The sequence below is a fragment of the Myxocyprinus asiaticus genome, chromosome 20 (assembly GCF_019703515.2).
Source record: "Myxocyprinus asiaticus isolate MX2 ecotype Aquarium Trade chromosome 20, UBuf_Myxa_2, whole genome shotgun sequence".
Taxonomy (NCBI): domain Eukaryota; kingdom Metazoa; phylum Chordata; class Actinopteri; order Cypriniformes; family Catostomidae; genus Myxocyprinus; species Myxocyprinus asiaticus.
This window is the reverse complement of record NC_059363.1, coordinates 8,097,147-8,114,674: the sequence shown is the minus strand read 5'-3', so window position 1 is coordinate 8,114,674 and position 17,528 is coordinate 8,097,147. Positions and strand designations below refer to the sequence as shown.

The 17,528-nt window shown below is 40.9% G+C and overlaps 1 protein-coding gene across 1 annotated transcript in view; it reads right to left on the bottom strand.

The window, feature by feature from the left end:
* Positions 1–277: 277 nt before the first annotated feature.
* The window catches only part of LOC127411189 (leucine-rich repeat and fibronectin type-III domain-containing protein 5-like), a 107,781-nt gene continuing 90,530 nt past the window's right edge, over positions 278–17,528 (bottom strand). The window contains exon 3 of the mRNA XM_051646585.1: positions 278–4,190. Within this exon, the coding sequence (XP_051502545.1) occupies positions 3,212–4,190 (979 nt within the window). The 3' untranslated portion in view covers positions 278–3,211. The remainder of the gene's footprint in view (positions 4,191–17,528) is intronic.

Sequence of the window (17,528 nt, the reverse complement as noted above, 5' to 3'; positions counted from 1 at the left end):
TTATCAGTATATTGTAAAGTACAAAGCAGATTTATGTAGTTGTTTAGGTGGTATGTTAACATTATATTTGATAATGATAAATACAGTTCTGAACTGTAAAATATAGACATGCCATGTAAAATGTAATTCCTAAAACACTGTTAACAAACAGCATTGATTACACAGATTAAAATTTATGAAGTATTTGTAAACTTGCAAAACACTTTACAAGATCACCTTTACTGTTAGTGAAAATTTGTTTAGTTTTCATATTGACACAAATGAAATAGTATCTGTTTTTATTTTTTTTATTTTACACAACATAAGAGCACAGCAGATGTTGTCTTTCTGTACATGTATCTTTTGTGCCTTAAAACAAAGGCAAAATCAATGTCACTCAAAAGAAAAAGCTTCCATTTTAAAAAATATCATTTTAATAACAGGTCCCAGTATCAAGTCTTTATATACTTGTTTTTAGAGTTTTTTTTGTTTTTTGTTTTTTTTTCTGTACTGTGCAGAAAATGTCATTTCCTTGAATATAAAGGCTTTTTTGTGAAATCTCTCATGTTTCCTTCCATCCATATAATAAAGACAAAGCTTGTATCCTGTAGAAGCTCCTGGCAAGAAGACAAAGGAAGGCACCAATGCTCTACTCTTACCATGCTGCTCAGAGAGTGCAGTAAATGTGGAGGAGAAGTTCTGTCTCCTGGATGGTTGGTATGGTGGTGTTGGTGTTGGTGGTGGAGATTGCTTGGAGCAGTTACCACTTTTAGAGAAGGGAGACCTTGGAGTGGACTCCCTCAAGGCAAGCATCCGCATTATCCATGGAGTTTTCCAGAAAACATAAATAAAAATGACAGCAGAAAATATGATTTTCGGATGGAAACAAAAGAAATGGTGCAAAACGTCATCATACAATCTCACACATGCAGACATACATACACAGACTTACAGAGGCCCCAAAAAGTATTACTTAAGCCACACAAAAATATATGAATGTCATGCATTGGATAACAGAAAATCAAACAACGGTGACCCTTATTTTAAGGGTCAATAAAAAAACAAAAAAACAAACAAAAAAAGTTGTCCACGGTGAAAAATATGAGAAATCTTTTCAAAATCTACTTTGTAATGAAATACCTTTTTTTTTTTTTTTTTTTTTTTTTACATATATGTTACATTTTAGTCACCTTTGGACAACAAAATGGCAACCTATGTTGGTAACAGTGGCGCCTGCAGCTGTACGACCGTATGCACTGTGCGTACCATGAGCGCTCCTACTGACCTGAGAAACATTTACTCTCAGAATATTTTATCAGTCATGAAGTGTGTCCCGTATTTCTGTTGGCTGTTTAAAAGAACTAGCGATGCCCAATTTGCGAATGAATAATTCTTTTGAGTCGGTTCTTTTCAGTGAATTGGCCAAACGGGCTTGCAAAACAGTCTGAATAGATTTGTGATTTAGTATAATGCATTCGGAGTGCTCTCTCATTGAATCATTTAGAGCGGTTTCTCACACAGTAAAACAGTATCGGGATATTTACGAACACAGAACAAACAGTGCTGGATACAGTGGAAATTTACCTACAATCAACTGAAACAAAAGGCTGTCTTTTTGAGAGGTAACTTTGAGAAACTTGTCATGTGAACAAGGGGTTACAATTTTTGCAACCGCTCGCACTGTTTTTCAATCGTTTTCCATGTAAACATTTGCTTGATGGATGTCTTTTGACAACTGTGTCACGTTTCACTGTGTTTTTACCATCTCTCTTGGGAGCGCTGCATTTTTAGATGCTGTGTCAAGTTAAAAAGAACTTCAGCTGTTAAAAACACGTCTCGAGACGCCTGCGTTTTGCTCTATTCATTGTGGTGCATTTTGCTTTTTTAGTACTTGTAAGTGTTTATTCTGAACAGTTACTGAAATAAATGCTTTAGCCAATAGTTACATGAACGCTACTCGTACTCGAGAAAATACAAAAAATGCTTCTCTCAAAGTCACCAGAACTGAATGCTTCGGTGTTGTTTTTGCAAAGAATTCTCGCGGGGGACCATGCCCCCGGAACTCCCTAGATAAGAGGATATATTAGGCAGCCTCTGGTACCTTCAGATGAAATCCTGCAGGCAACCATGGTTGGTAACACCACATGATTTTATTTGGTGGAAATTTTCTTTTAAGAAATAATGATTTAATATTTTTTTTCTGCACTACTCATGCCAACATTTTTTTTTTTTTTTTTTTTAAGAATTTCAGCTTTTAATGACACTTTGATTTGAATTTTTTACTGTGTTCGGACAATTACGCCACATGACATATTTGACTTGAAGTCCTAAAAAAAAATGTATTACTTTGAACACAGTAACTGAAAACATGTTCATCATAGTAGATGTGTGTTCAAGTTATTGTTATGTGTGAATTGCATTTTTTATCTATTTTGGTATAACTTGATAGATTCGGACAAAAAAATTAGTCACATCATTTAACCTTAAATAAAGATGGCATAAGCACACTTTTCGAGCAAAAGATTTCACAAAAAGAAGTTTGTAAGATTTTAAATAGCTGTTTTGTTCAGAATTAAGACAAAACATTCTGCATACTTTATGGTTGTCAAACTTAGTGTAACATGTCCATAGTTAATGTGATCCACTACACCTGTGGTTACTCTGCTAGGACACCTGTATGAACTTGAGGGGATCTGACCTTGGAACTGACCTTACATCCATTAAATGTTACCCTGGGACCAGTTGGTTTAAAGTAATTGCAAAGTGATTAAATTGAAGTTAGTGCTGAGAAAACGTTGAGCATATTTTCATTGTAGACGCCACTTGGTTTGATACTTTTTATATAATGCAATGTGTTTTAAAGGGATCGCTCACCCAAAAATGTTTTGTCATTTACCCTCATCTTGTTCCAAACATCTTACAGCTTAATTTCTTCCATGAAACACAAGAGAAGAAATTTTGAATAATATTGACACTGCTCTTTCCCACACAGTTAAAGTGAATGAGTATCTCTTTTTGTATTTCATTGAAGGAAAAAAAGTCATACAGGTTTGGAATGTCATGACAGTGAGTAAACGATGACAAAATTTTCATTTATGAACTAACACTTTAAGTTTCCAAATAATTTCTGGGGCCAATGTATTTGCCAATGTGCACATACACACATACTGTATACAAACGCATGTAGACAAAAGTGTGAGATGCAGGCACTCGTCCTCCAACCATCATACATTCACACTGTGCTCTCAAGAATCCATTCTGAACTCGAAAATGTGTTTTTCTCATCTGAGTTTTCCTTTTCGACTAGCATTCCATTCATGGACATACTCCGCTTGCAAAACGTGTTCACGAACTTCTGCGAGCCAATATAGCAATTGTGTTTTGAGAGGTTCTCATTTAAAGAGTACCTGCGTTTAGCCCGCACTCCTTCGACAGGCAGTGTCATATACTTGGACGCAGAGGGACGTGCCCTCCTCAGGATTGGGGTGTCTTTGAAGCGGGTTGGGGGCATAGGGGTTGAGGCGGGTAGCTGGGGCTGCTGCAGGGCAGTGGAGTTGTTGCGGTTGGTATTTTGCGTCTCTGCGTTGGGTAGCGCCTCCACCTTGGGCTCAGCGTTGGCCGCGGGAATGGGTTTTGGGGCTGGTCTGCGCTTTGGCTTAAGTGACCCTGAAGAGCCGGGTGTTGTCCAGCTCTGGCTTACCAGGGAAGCGGTGGTGGAGCAGTCCGGGAGGGAGGTCTCCGAAATGTGGGTTTGGGAATCGGGAGGAGGAGGTGGAGGAGCTGAGCTCTTTTGGTAACCATCGCCTCCTTCTAAGCTCAAAACACCTTGCTTGGACACAGAGGGCGTGACGGTACAGCCCTGTGACTGTGCACCATTGGTTTGTGAGTGCATATCGATGACTGCGGTATCTTTGGCAGTGGCGCCAGAGTTGCACACTTTATAGCGGATCATGAGGATGATGATGAAGACCAGGACAGAGGCGACAATTATGCCTCCGATGATAATGATCATGGTGCCACCCAAGAACTGGGACTGCATAAAGTGGCAGCGCAGATACTCAGACTCAGTGGTGAACTGTACGCAGCCTACAACCCGCGTAGCCGTCAGGGAGGTGATGCCGTCATCATAAATAGCCAGCACACAGAGGTCGTACTGGGTCCCGGCAGCCAGATTATTCACCAGAAAGTTCTTACTCGTTGGGGGAATCATCCTGTTGGGTAAAAGAAAGAACACTGGTGAAATAAAACATGATGTTTCTTTTATAATTGAGTCATTCACGTATTAAACTGTAATACACCGTCTTAGCAACCTTGAGAGATTTACCAGTTCCAACAAAATGTTCATTTACACTTTTTTTATATATTTTTTTTTATCTAGAGACAGTCCTGGCTCACTTCATTCCCAAGTCGAGACATGAATTTATCCCCGAAAAAACACAAAAATAAATAGAACATGATTTTTACCCCTCCCCCAAAATTATGATTTTTTTGCTAAAATTAATATTTACATTGGGGTCCAAAAGTTTAAGACCACTGTATTAAAACAAAAAATAAAATCTTAATTTAATGCAAAAATGTTATTACAAATTATATTATCAGCAAAACAGTTTGAGTAAAAAGTTGAATGTAAATATTTGCATGATTTCAGAATGTCTGGTCTGTCACAAATGTGCTTATTTAATTAGTGACCTTATTATTAGTGAATAATGCACTCGTAAATTATTATTATTATTTTTTTTTTTCAAAATCTTAAAACCTTTATTTCCAGGTTTAAATCTGATTTTGAATTCCAGATTTTGAACCCCAGGCTCAATATATTTTGAACACTGTATGAATAAATAAATTGTGTTGTTGTAGCCTATTTATTTGCTTTAAAAAATAAAAGAATATAAAATCATAATCAAATCAATACAAAAAATATTATTAATAATTATTAACATAATCATTAATAAATTACAATTAAACAAATACATAAAAATGTATAAAAAACATTAATAATAATAATAATAATAATAATAATAAAAACACTGACATTGAATGGCTTGTTGGTCAAGAGATACTATTCTCATTTTGAGTTTGAGGGGTCCTAAGTTCAAACACCACATTTGTTTTTGTTTTTTATTATTGTTATTTCTTTTTTTTTTTTTAAACTGTATGCAACTGCATTTACTGATAAATAAAAACATTTACTGACAAAAATAAATAAATAATAATAATTCCCTCAAAAACATTAATATTTATAGTCAGGTCCAAAAGTCTGAGACAACATGTGAAAATGCTTTGCATTATTTCAAAATTATATTATCAGCAAGAGCAGGATAAGGGGTGGCAACACACACACACACACACACACACACACACACACACACATATATATATATATATATATATATATACAGGTGCATCTCAATAAATTAGAATGTCGTGGAAAAGTTCATTTATTTCAGTAATTCAACTCAAATTGTGAAACTCGTGTATTAAATAAATTCAGTGCACACAGACTGAAGTAGTTTAAGTCTTTGGTTCTTTTAATTGTGATGATTTTGCTCACATTTAACAAAAACCCACCAATTCACTATCTCAAAAAATTAGAATACATCATAAGACCAATAAAAAAAACATTTTTAGTGAATTGTTGGCCTTCTGGAAAGTATGTTCATTTACTGTATATGTACTCAATACTTGGTAGGGGCTCCTTTTGCTTTAATTACTGCCTCAATTCGGCGTGGCATGGAGGTGATCAGTTTGTGGCACTGCTGAGGTGGTATGGAAGCCCAGGTTTCTTTGACAGTGGCCTGCAGCTCATCTGAATTTTTTGGCTCATTTTCCTCTTGACAATACCCCATAGATTCTCTATGGGGTTCAGGTCTGGTGAGTTTGCTGGCCAGTCAAGCACACCAACACCATGGTCATTTAACCAACTTTTGGTGCTTTTGGCAGTGTGGGCAGGTGCCAAATACTGCTGGAAAATGAAATCAGCATCTTTAAAAAGCTGGTCAGCAGAAGGAAGCATGAAGTGCTCCAAAATTTCTTGGTAAACGGGTGCAGTGACTTTGGTTTTCAAAAAACACAATGGACCAACACCAGCAGATGACATTGCACCCCAAATCATCACAGACTGTGGAAACTTAACACTGGACTTCAAGCAACTTGGACTATGAGCTTCTCCACCTTTCCTCCAGACTCTAGGACCTTGGTTTCCAAATGAAATACAAAACTTGCTCTCATCTGAAAAGAGGACTTTGGAACACTGGGCAACAGTCCAGTTTTTCTTCTCCTTAGCCCAGGTAAGACGCCTCTGATGTTGTCTGTGGTTCAGGAGTGGCTTAACAAGAGGAATACGACAACTGTAGCCAAATTCCTTGACACGTCTGTGTGTGCTGGCTCTTGATGCCTTGACCCCAGCCTCAGTCCATTCCTTGTGAAGTTCACCCAAATTCTTGAATCGATTTTGCTTGACAATCCTCATAAGGCTGCGGTTCTCTCGGTTGGTTGTGCATCTTTTTCTTCCACACTTTTTCCTTCCACTCAACTTTCTGTTTACATGCTTGGATACAGCACTCTGTGAACAGCCAGCTTCTTTGGCAATGAATGTTTGTGGCTTACCCTCCTTGTCAATGATTGTCTTCTGGACAACTGTCAGATCAGCAGTCTTCCCCATGATTATGTAGCCTAGTGAACCACACTGAGAGACCATTTTGAAGGCTCAGGAAACCTTTGCAGGTGTTTTGAGTTGATTAGCTGATTGGCATGTCACCATATTCTAATTTTTTGAGATAGTGAATTGGTGGGTTTTTGTTAAATGTGAGCCAAAATCATCACAATTAAAAGAACCAAAGACTTAAACTACTTCAGTCTGTGTGCATTGAATTTATTTAATACACGAGTTTCACAATTTGAGTTGAATTACTGAAATAAATGAACTTTTCCACGACATTCTAATTTATTGAGATGCACCTGTATATATATATATATATATATATATATATATATATATATATATATATATATATATATAGAATATCTGATTTGTGAATTGGTCTAAAAGCAATGACATGATGATATTATAGTATGATCCTCATACTACCTCCATACTAAAGCATACAATTCATTGAGCCTAAAAGAAATCACACTGAATGATTATAGCTTTCAGATGTGACTTAAAATCTGTTTGAGTCATACTAAATATATCAATGGGAAAGCTTAAAACACCATTCAATCACTAATTTAAAGGCATAAAGTCTGTGCTGTTTATTGACGACTTCATGCAGCCTATACCAGCCAGATAGTGACTATTGCCTGCAGCATTTCAGTCAATAGACTACCAACACAGGACTGCAAACTACAGCCTATATGAGGACACTTCACTGACCACTACCTGCATCACTCAGTCAATTAAGGTAATTAATATTATTTAATTAATATTATTCAATGAGCACATGACTAATATTACACATACTATGTAAATAGATAATATTTACAATAATTGTAATGCTAGAGGTAATATAGGCTTAGAACGACATGCGAGTGAGTAAATGATGACTGAATTTTCATGTTAAGGTGAAGTATCCCTTTAAATTTACTCTCTGATTTAACCTAAATGAAAAATTATGACAACACTGTTGTTAGGGTTGAGCGAGTACTCACCTGAAACAAATATCCGGTACGGATAATGTACTTTTTACAAACACGAGTATCATCCGAGTGAAATGTGTCAATATCCGTACTCGTGATGAAAAATCCTCATTGGGTAGTACTACCAGCTGCTAGCTGTGTCTGTCCACATCGTTCTGTGATAGGCCAGCTACACACAGAGCTCCGCCTCCTCGACTACACAGACTGCTGCAGTTCTGCTGCCCACACAGACGCAATCTCGCCATCATCACAGGCAGCCTCTCTGTCAACTCGCAACTCTTCTCTCTTAAAAAGTAATCTCTCGTAAATTCAGCCGAGTTACTTTGAGAACTTGGCTCGAACTGAATGCGGTGCTGTCGCAAGTTACAGCTCATGACTCTCACTGCTTCTACCGGTTAATTTGATTTTTGGCTCTCTCCTACCTCGGTAAATAATCTGACTTCAAGAATACAGCCGCAAGGCTGAATGCTGTGTCTGAGCATAAATCACCCAGCTTCACACCGTCAGTTCATTTAAGAAAATAATAAAACCAGCTCAGGCTTAAATTAAAAACTTCTGGTCTGCTCCGCCCACTTCCGGTTTAAGCCACGCCCATTCCGAGTACGGATATGGATACAGATAATTTAGTTGATTGAACAGATACAGATAATGGTGTACTCGCTCATCCCTAACTGTTGTTAACATGGGCATACCCTGAGGTCCTACTGGACATGCAAAAGTTGTATCCCTGATGATACTTCTGCCTCTCTACTTTGGTCTTCCTGTTCTTGTCACTTTCTCCTTCCAGTATCAACTCTCCATCCTCTTTCTGTCCCTCCATTGCATTCCTCTCTTTGCTGAATTCAACCTTTTGTAAAGTTGCCTCAACTCTCCACTCCTGCTTCCTCTCCATCCTGCTTTGATTTTTTTTAACAAAATAGCTGTCTATGTCTCCCTTCCTCTTTCTTTGGGCCTTATTCTGTCACACAGCATTGGTAACAGCAACATAAAAAAGCACATTAATGACAATTAAAGTTACCCTATTAAAAAATAAGATTTGTAATAATTCATCTATCCTAATTGCACAGCGATTTAATAGCAACAAGTTAACATACATATTGAAGCATACATATTATTTAAATGTCATTTACAGAGTAAATGAGAATTTCCTGTAAAATAACCACATTGGTAACTAATTTAGATTCCCTATCTGTCACTCACTTGATGTTGTGTTGATGTAGTGATACAAGGAGTCACTCTTGGGAGCCCGAGATTTGCATACTACTCCCCAGGACATACGGGTATAAAAGGAGCTGGTACTCAACCAATCATTCAGATTTTCTCTTCGGAGCCAAACGGTCGATGTTTACTGAGCTGACTGTTCATTCACCTCTGCTGGATCTGACGGCGCATTTCAGCAGCTTCTCCCTCCTCTGCACTGGTGCACTGCAGAGAATGCCCCTGGGCGCTTCAGCAGAAATAAGAGAGTATATTTTTCTAAAAGAGCGGCACACACGGAACGTCTTTTTAAAGATGCCTTTCCGTTTGTATGTTATTCCAGGTTGCGGTTGTTATCTGTCAACTTCTGACAGTCACAATCGCTGTCTTTCGTGTATGGGCACGACCCAGATGGAGACAGCGTTCGTGAATGGATCATGTACTCATTGCGAGAACACGGCCATGGCAACTTTGCCACACCAGCGGCTCCCCACCTCGGTCCTTCTAAGTACGGGTATGAGGCCAGCGCAGCTAGCACTGGGGGCGATTTGGGGACCCCAATGGAACCACCTCTGCTGGGTATCCCCCCACGGACCTCCCACTTCCATGTCTCGATTCTACCTCGACATAGACCCTTCCAGCGGTTTGCATTTGAGGGTCGGGCATTTCAGTACAAGGTCCTCCCTTTTGGTCTGTCCTTGTCCCCTCGCATCTTCACGAAGGTCGCAGAGGCAGCCCTTGCCCCGCTAAGGGAAGTGGGCATTCGCATCCTCAACTATCTCGATGATTGGCTAATCCTAGCTCACTCTCGGGATGTGTTGTGTGCACACAGGGACCTGGTGCTCTTGCACCTCAGCCGACTAGGGCTTCGGGTCAACAGGGAAAAGAGCAAGCTCCTCCCGGTTCAGAGCATCTCTTTTCTCGGCTTGGAGTTGGACTCAGTCTCGTTGACGGCGAGCTTCACGAATGAGCGTGCACAGTCGGTGCTGACCTGTTTGAAGGCGTTCAGTCAGAAGACAGCGGTTCCACTGAAACTCTTTCAGAGGCTCCTGGGGCATATGACATCCTCAGCGGTGGCCACTCTGCTCGGGTTGATGCATATGATACCGCTTCAGCACTGGCTTCAGACTCGAGTCCCGAGATGGGCATGGTGCCACGGGACACACCGCGTGGCCATCACGCCAATCTGTCACAACCTCTTCAGCCCTTGGACCGACCTCATGTTTCTACGGGCAGGCGTTCCCCCAGAGCAGGTCTCCAGGCGCGTCGTGATTACGACAGACGCCTCAAAAACGGGCTGGGCACTGTATGCAACGGGCACGCAGCCGACGGCTTATGGACGGGCCCGCGGCTTCGTTGGCAGATCAACTGCCTCGAGTTGCTGGCAATTCTGCTCGCCCTGCAGAGGTTTTGGCCATTGATCCAGGGCAAGTATGTGTTAGTTTGAACAGACAACACAGCAATGGTAGCATATGTCAACCGTCAAGGCGGTCTGCGCTACCGCTGTATGTCACAAGTCGCCCGCCATCTCCTCCTCTGGAGTCAGCAGCAACTCAAATCACTGCGTGCCACTCACATCCCGGGCGACCTCAACACTGCAGTGGACGCGCTGTCACGGCAGGTTACCCTCAGGGGAGAGTGGAGACTCCACCCTCAGGTGGTCCAGCTGATTTGAAGTCGATTCGAGCAGGCACAGGTAGACATGTTCACCTCCCAAGAATCCTCCCACTGCCCGCTCTGGTATGCCCTGACCGAGGCACCTCCTGGTATAGACGCGCTGGCACACAGCTGGCCCCCTGGACTTCGCAAATATGCATTTTCCCCAGTGAGCCTACTTGCACAGACCCTGTGCAATGTCAGGGAGGAAAAGGAGCAGGTCGTCCTGGTAGCACCCTACTGGTCCACCCAGACGTGGTTCTTGGACCTCACGCTCCTCACGACAGCCCCTCCCTGGCAAATTTCCCCTAAAAGGAGTCGTGGGAACCTTGGGCACATAGCCCGGTCGGGGTCTCAGGATCACGTGAGAGTAGCCCGGACCGAATCTCCATGGCATGTTTCTCTGGACGGGACGCAGAACGCTTAGCAGGTCTACCTACCCTCTTGATGGAAGTGAGCGCAGTACTCAGGCTAGGGCAGTCTTCAAGGAGAGTGCCTGCAAGCCTCTAACTGACGTGCAAGGGCTCACTAAGTGGTGCTCTCCGTAGACCCTGAAGAACTACAGAGAGGTCCCATGAGGGAATGAGGTGCGGTCTGGAGGGATTCAACCTCCTGGCGCCTCTCAGGAGAGCCTGATGATCATGTGCGTGCTGTCCCTAAGGACTCTACCGTCCACTGTGTCGTGGTGTGCCGCTATAGCGGCTACACTACGACCTTCAAGGTGGAGTCCTGGGGACAGCACGACACTGATCATCAACCTCTCCTGCGAGGCACCAGGAAAGCACTGATCCAGACTGCACCTCATTCCCTCATGGGACCTCTCTGTAGTTCTTCAGCGTCTACGGAAGAACACCACTTAGTGAACCATTGACAGCCACTTAAAGGCATGCAGGCGCTCTTGTAGAGGGCGGCCCTAGCCTGAGTACACTTGTGTCTACCACCGTGGGTAGGTAGGCCTGCTTAAGTCGTTCCGCGTCCCGTCCAGGGGCACATGACATGGAGATTCCAGAGCGCTCTCACGTGATCGTGGGTGCCAGATCGGTGCCCTGTGCCCTGAGATACGCAAGGCTCCTTCCTCAGGGGTCAGGTGGTGAATGGTGAATCTGCAAGTGCTGCCCCAGGACCGCGCATCGACACAACGTCGAGTGAGTGACAGATAGGGAACGTCCTGGTTACTTTCCTAACCTCCGTTCCCTGATGGAGGGAACGAGACGTTGTGTCCCTCCTGCCACAATGCTGAACTACCCGCTGAAATGGCCGGGACCTTGTCTCGGCTCCTCAGCACAAAACCTGAATGAGTGGTTGCATACCAACTCCTTTTATACCCGTATGTCTGGGGGAGTGTTATGCAAATACCACTCGCCAATTTTCATTGGCCTTTTATCAAAGACCAGAGGTGTCTCGGGCTCCCAAGAGTGACCCCTAGTATCACTACATTGACACAACGTCTCGTTCCCTCCATCAGGGAACGGAGGTTACGCAAGTAACCAGGACATTAAGTCTGTTATTCAGCTAATCTCGGAGATGTAGAAACGTAATTGTCAATAATTTTACATCAAGACACGATTAGAAATAAACATGTTTAAAAAAAATAAATAAATAAATAATTAAAATGGTCAATAGTACATTGATTTGAAGTCAACATAGATGCAAGTTCTGTCTCTTGAAATCACAGTGATACAAATAACTCTACACCTGCCGGCCAGAATATGCAACTCAAATGAAAAGTTTGGTTTGGTATGTTAGATGTGTGGAGATTTACCTACATTCTCATCTCCTCTCTGGACAAGCACGTTCTGGGCTGCCTCCATACACGCTCTGATCAGACTGCTCATCTACCAATCTGCATTTACACTTAATGCCAGGGGCAGAAATGAGCCTTTATCTGACTGAAATAATATATGCTACAACTAACATGGTTACATTATGTTACAATTAACATAAAAATAGCATGAATACATACTGTAGCGGGCTGAAACAATTAGTCGACGTTATCGACAACTTCGACAATAAAAAAATTGTTGACCAAAAATTCCATTGTTGAATAGTTGTTTGATCTCATTTAACACAACATGAGATCACATTAAACTCTAATGATGGCGCGCAAGAGGAGCACCGACCAGCTTGCGCCTGACTGAGGAGATCACACAGCTCACAGTCCAGACGCACTCCAAACTTTCCAAACAGCTTAAGGTGATGCAGATCTCAAAGTATGAAGGAATAATACAAAAATACCAAATAATTAAATATAGAAGCACTCTCATTGAGGAATAAATTGTGGCTGGACCTGCCGTTCCACTGAAGCAAAACTTGCATGTCAGAGCGTCTTTAAAGGAAACACCCCGGCATTATATCTTTAATGCATTCTTCATTAAAGTTCAAATAATAAGGAAGCAGGTCATGTAAATAAGTACAAAATCCGAAACTGGCATTTCTCTGTGCAGTCAGCGGCACTTCTATGAGTCGCGTGAAGTGACCCGATCTAAGGGGGAAAGATTGAAACTGCATCCTGGCTGATGCACACTCTGGAATGGGGACGCACACGCTTACTGCAGTCAGATTATAACGTGATGGCTCGCGACATAGTGATTAGTGAATCATAAAATATGTGTCATGGTTTGTATCTTATCATGTAGAAAATCTGCGATATGCAGCTCTATTAAGAAGAGAGAGGTTTGTTTTTGTGAGTTAAAGATGGATCGAAGCGAACAAAAAGGTGAGAGAGTGTAGTCTTCGCCCATAATACACTGCAACAAAATACGTTTTTTATTTAATATTGTTTTGGCTTGTTTTCCAATAGAAATATCTAAAACTCCTTTAAAATAATGTACATTTACTTTAGGAGCTATACTGCAGGAGAATAATTTGTTATCTGAGAATGTTGAATGTAATATTAAATATTGAATTGTTTTAAAATACCTAAAAATCCTTAAAATAAGATATATTTACATAAGAAGCAACATATAAGATATTTAGATTTGCTTTCAGAGAATCCTGAATATAAGTATATATACTTCATATTTCTGCACTGGTTATGCAAATGTGGAGTTGTGTCACACTCTCTTTTAGGCAACAATATTAAAGGAGTCTTTAACGAATCCTAAATATTATGATATGTAGCAAAATGTCAGTATATAACTAGCGATACTTTAATGGTTTAAGTTGAGGTGGCAAGTGGGGTGGCATAGCTTCTATTTAGGGTGGCAGCTGCCACCCCATGCCGCTCTTGTGGCCACGCCCCTGCTTTAGAAGCCTGGGACCTGCTATCACTCTCTGAGCCATTCACTTCAGATGTGAACAATGGCATGTCTTATCAACCATCCCCATGCGCCCCACCTGTCTCTCTCCACAGCCTGGCAAACATTCAGCACATTCAAGCTGCTGAAAGAACTGCTCTGTGATTTCCTGTGCAAGCCGACTGGATTTGGAGCACAAAGGATCTCAGTATAAATGGCCTTGTGCTAGGCCCGCCCTTGCCAGTCAGAGCGTTTCAGTATGCTAGGCAAGAGTGTGTGCTATCATACTTACAAATGAATCAGCGAGGGTTTTAAATGCAGGGTTGTTTTAAGTAACACAAAACGTGTGTAATGGTATCAAGAGTCTAGTTGTTAAGGTCCTGTTTCACAGAAGGATGAAAATATTTACATTGTTCTACCCTTTGCTTTTCTTGTGTGCAGGAATAAGTGTTAACTAGTGTGAGTATTAAATTGATGCTGTTTTAAATGACGAACTGTACCCATGTATCCACCCAGACTTGAATGTATCCACCCATTTCTAAATGCTTGTTTTTTAAAGGGATAGTTCACCCACAAATGAACATTTTGTCATAATTTACTCACCCTCATGTTGTTCCATATCTATATAACTGTCTGATCTTGCATTGTACATAAAAATATGTAAGACAGAATGACAGCCTCAGCCAACAACCACTTTAATTGAATAAAAATGATGCAATGAAAGTGACTGGTGACTAAGACTAACATACTCGTTTGTGCTCCATGATAGAAAGTCATACGATACTGCAGTAACATCCCTTCAAATATAACATCTAATTAGTGACACTGCAAATGTCACACATCTTGCCTGTTCAGTCCGTACATGTGCATTTGAATTCAAAGTCTACACAACATTTGTGTGACTATATATACAGAATATACAGTTGAAGTCAGAATTTTACATTAAGTCATTAAAACTCATTTTTTAACCATTCCACAGATAGTTTTGGCATGTCTTTTAGGACAAATACTTTGTGCATGACACAAGTAATTTTTCCAACAATTGTTTACAGACAGATTGTTTCACATTTAATTGACTATTTCACAATTCTATTGGGTCAGAAGTTTAAGTTAACTGTGCCTTTAAGCAGCTTGAAAATTCCAGAAAATTATGTCAAGCCTTTAGGCAATTAGACAGTTAGCTTCTGATAGGCTAATTGGCTCATTGGAGTCAACTGGAGGTGTACCTGTGGATGTATTTTAAGGCCTATCTTCAAACTCAGTGCCTCTTTGCTTGACATCATGGGAAAATCAAAAGAAATCAGCCAAGACCTCAGAAAAAAAATGGTGGACCTCCACAAGTCTGGTTCATCCTTTGGAACAATTTCCAAACACGTTCATCTGTACAAACAATAGTACACAAGAATAAACACCATGGGACCACGCAGCCATCATACCGCTCAGGAAAGAGACGCATTCCGTCTCCTAGAGATGAACGTAGTTTGATGCGAAAAGTGCAAATCAATCCCAGAACAACAGCAAAGGACCTTGTGCAGATGCTGGAGGAAACAGGTAGACAAGTGTCTGTATCCACAGTAAAACGAGTCCTATATCGACATAACCTGAAAGGCTGATCAGCAAGGAAGTAGCCACTGCTCCAAAACCACCACACAAAAGCTAGAATACAATTTGCTAGTGCACATGTGGACAGAGATCTTACTTTTTGGAGAAATGTCTTCTGGCCTGATGAAACAAAAATTGAACTGGTTGGCCATAATGACCATCATTATGTTTGGAGGAAAAAGTATGAGGCTTGCAAGCTGAAGAGCACCATCCCAACCGTGAAGCATGGGGGTGGCAACATCATGTTGTGGGGGTGCTTTGTGCAGCAGGGACTGGTGCACTTCACAAAATAGATGGCATCAAAAAGGATTTTGAAGCAACATCTCAAGACATCAGCCATGAAGTTAAAGCTCAGTCGCAAATGGGTCTTCCAAATGGACAATGACCCCAAGCATACCTCCAAAGTTGTGGCAAAATTGCTTAAGGACAACAAAGTCAAGGTATTGGAGTGGCCATCACAAAGCCCTGAGCTCAGAACTGAAAAGGCGTGTGCGAGCAAGGAGGCGTGCAAACCTGACTCAGTTACACCAGTTCTGTCTGGAGGAATGGGCCAAAATTGCAGCAGAAAAAGCTTTTGGAAGGCTACCCAAAAGGTTTGACCTAAGTTAAACAATTTCAAGGCAATGCTACCAAATACTAACAAAGTGTATGTAAACTTCTGACCCACTGGGAATGTGATGAAAGAAATAAAAGCTGAAATAAATAATTCTCTCTACTATTATTCTGACATTTCACATTCTTAAAATAAAGTAGTGATCCTAACTGACCTAAGACAGAGAATGTTTTCTACGATTAAATGCCAGGAATTGTGAAAAACTGAGTTTAAATGTATTTGGCTAAGGTGTATGTAAACCTCTGACTTCAACTCTATAAATATACAGGTATATATATATATCTTAATTAATCTACAAACAAAGAGAAAAACGAAAAGTTTATCCAGTCAGAATTAATTCCTTGATGCTTACAAGCGAAGTGTGACAACTGTTTCACAAATCGCATGCCCGAAGCCGAGCTTGTTGGCCGAAGCAGCGCGTGAGTCTGAGCTCCACCCCCTCAAGCCTTCAGAATTTCCACAGAATCCCTCAACAGTGCAAATGAATCAGCCAATCAGACTGATTTATTTGCTCTTGGTGGGTGTGATCTTTATTATATGTCCCGGTCGAGGCCTTCTAGCTAGACTTGAGTGACGCAATCACGATTTAAGTGATGTAATTTGAAAGCAAAGAATGTGAGATCTTGCTGACGAGTCGGCTGTCATTACTGCTGTTATTGCCGTTGAGAAAGAGATCCTTATGGATTTAAAAACACAAGATGTTCTGCATGACCGTGTGATTGCTTAATTCATTAAACAGGAAAGGAGGACTGATTTTCACTTCAAGAAAATTGGTAAGTGCTTTTTGCATTATTATAGCAACATCAGGAGTTTTGTAAGTATAAATCAGGCTGCTTGAGCATTCAGTGTCGGATCAAGTTTTGAAAAGAAATGCTGCAATCCATTCAACTTGGAAAGTCGGATTTTACAACTTCCTACTAGGAAAAGTGCAATGGAATGCATCTTGAAGTCAGAATTACAACTTGTAGGCTCGTGCAGAAATTCTCAACTCCGATTTCGCCAAGATGCAGGGGCATGATGTCATACAAACATGTCGACACTCAGGGAGATATACAAAGTGATTAAACATTCACTTTATTAAGTAATATCGATAAATGAGATTGTTTCCACATTACATGATATTAAAGCTTGTTTAACAAATGCCTGCAGAAACAGGTATATAAAACATTAAAATCTCTTTTGATAATCGTACACCTGAAGCACAAATGGTAGCGTTGCAGCATTGTTTATCAGTTGGGTTGCTAGGGGACATCGCTAATGAGAGTCAAACCCCTGCTAAGCTAATGGGAGCGTTGCAGTCTTCCGAATATCGGGGAATGGAATGCTTTTATGGTCGGAGATATCAAGTAGGAATATCCCACATCCAACTTGAATGGAACGCAGCATAACCGTGTACACTGACGAAACGAAATTTATTGCAAGCAATATTTAAATCGCAAATATTAGATAGATTTTTCCAGGTATTATAGACCTCCTTGGTAGATTCATATGAAAAACTATGATTTTTGAATGTCTGTTCGGGAGACGTTCATTTCACAAAACAGTCATGCTGCAGTTCAAATTAGGCTTGCTTGAGCATTAAGTGTCGTTTCAAGTTCTGCCTTTCGTGC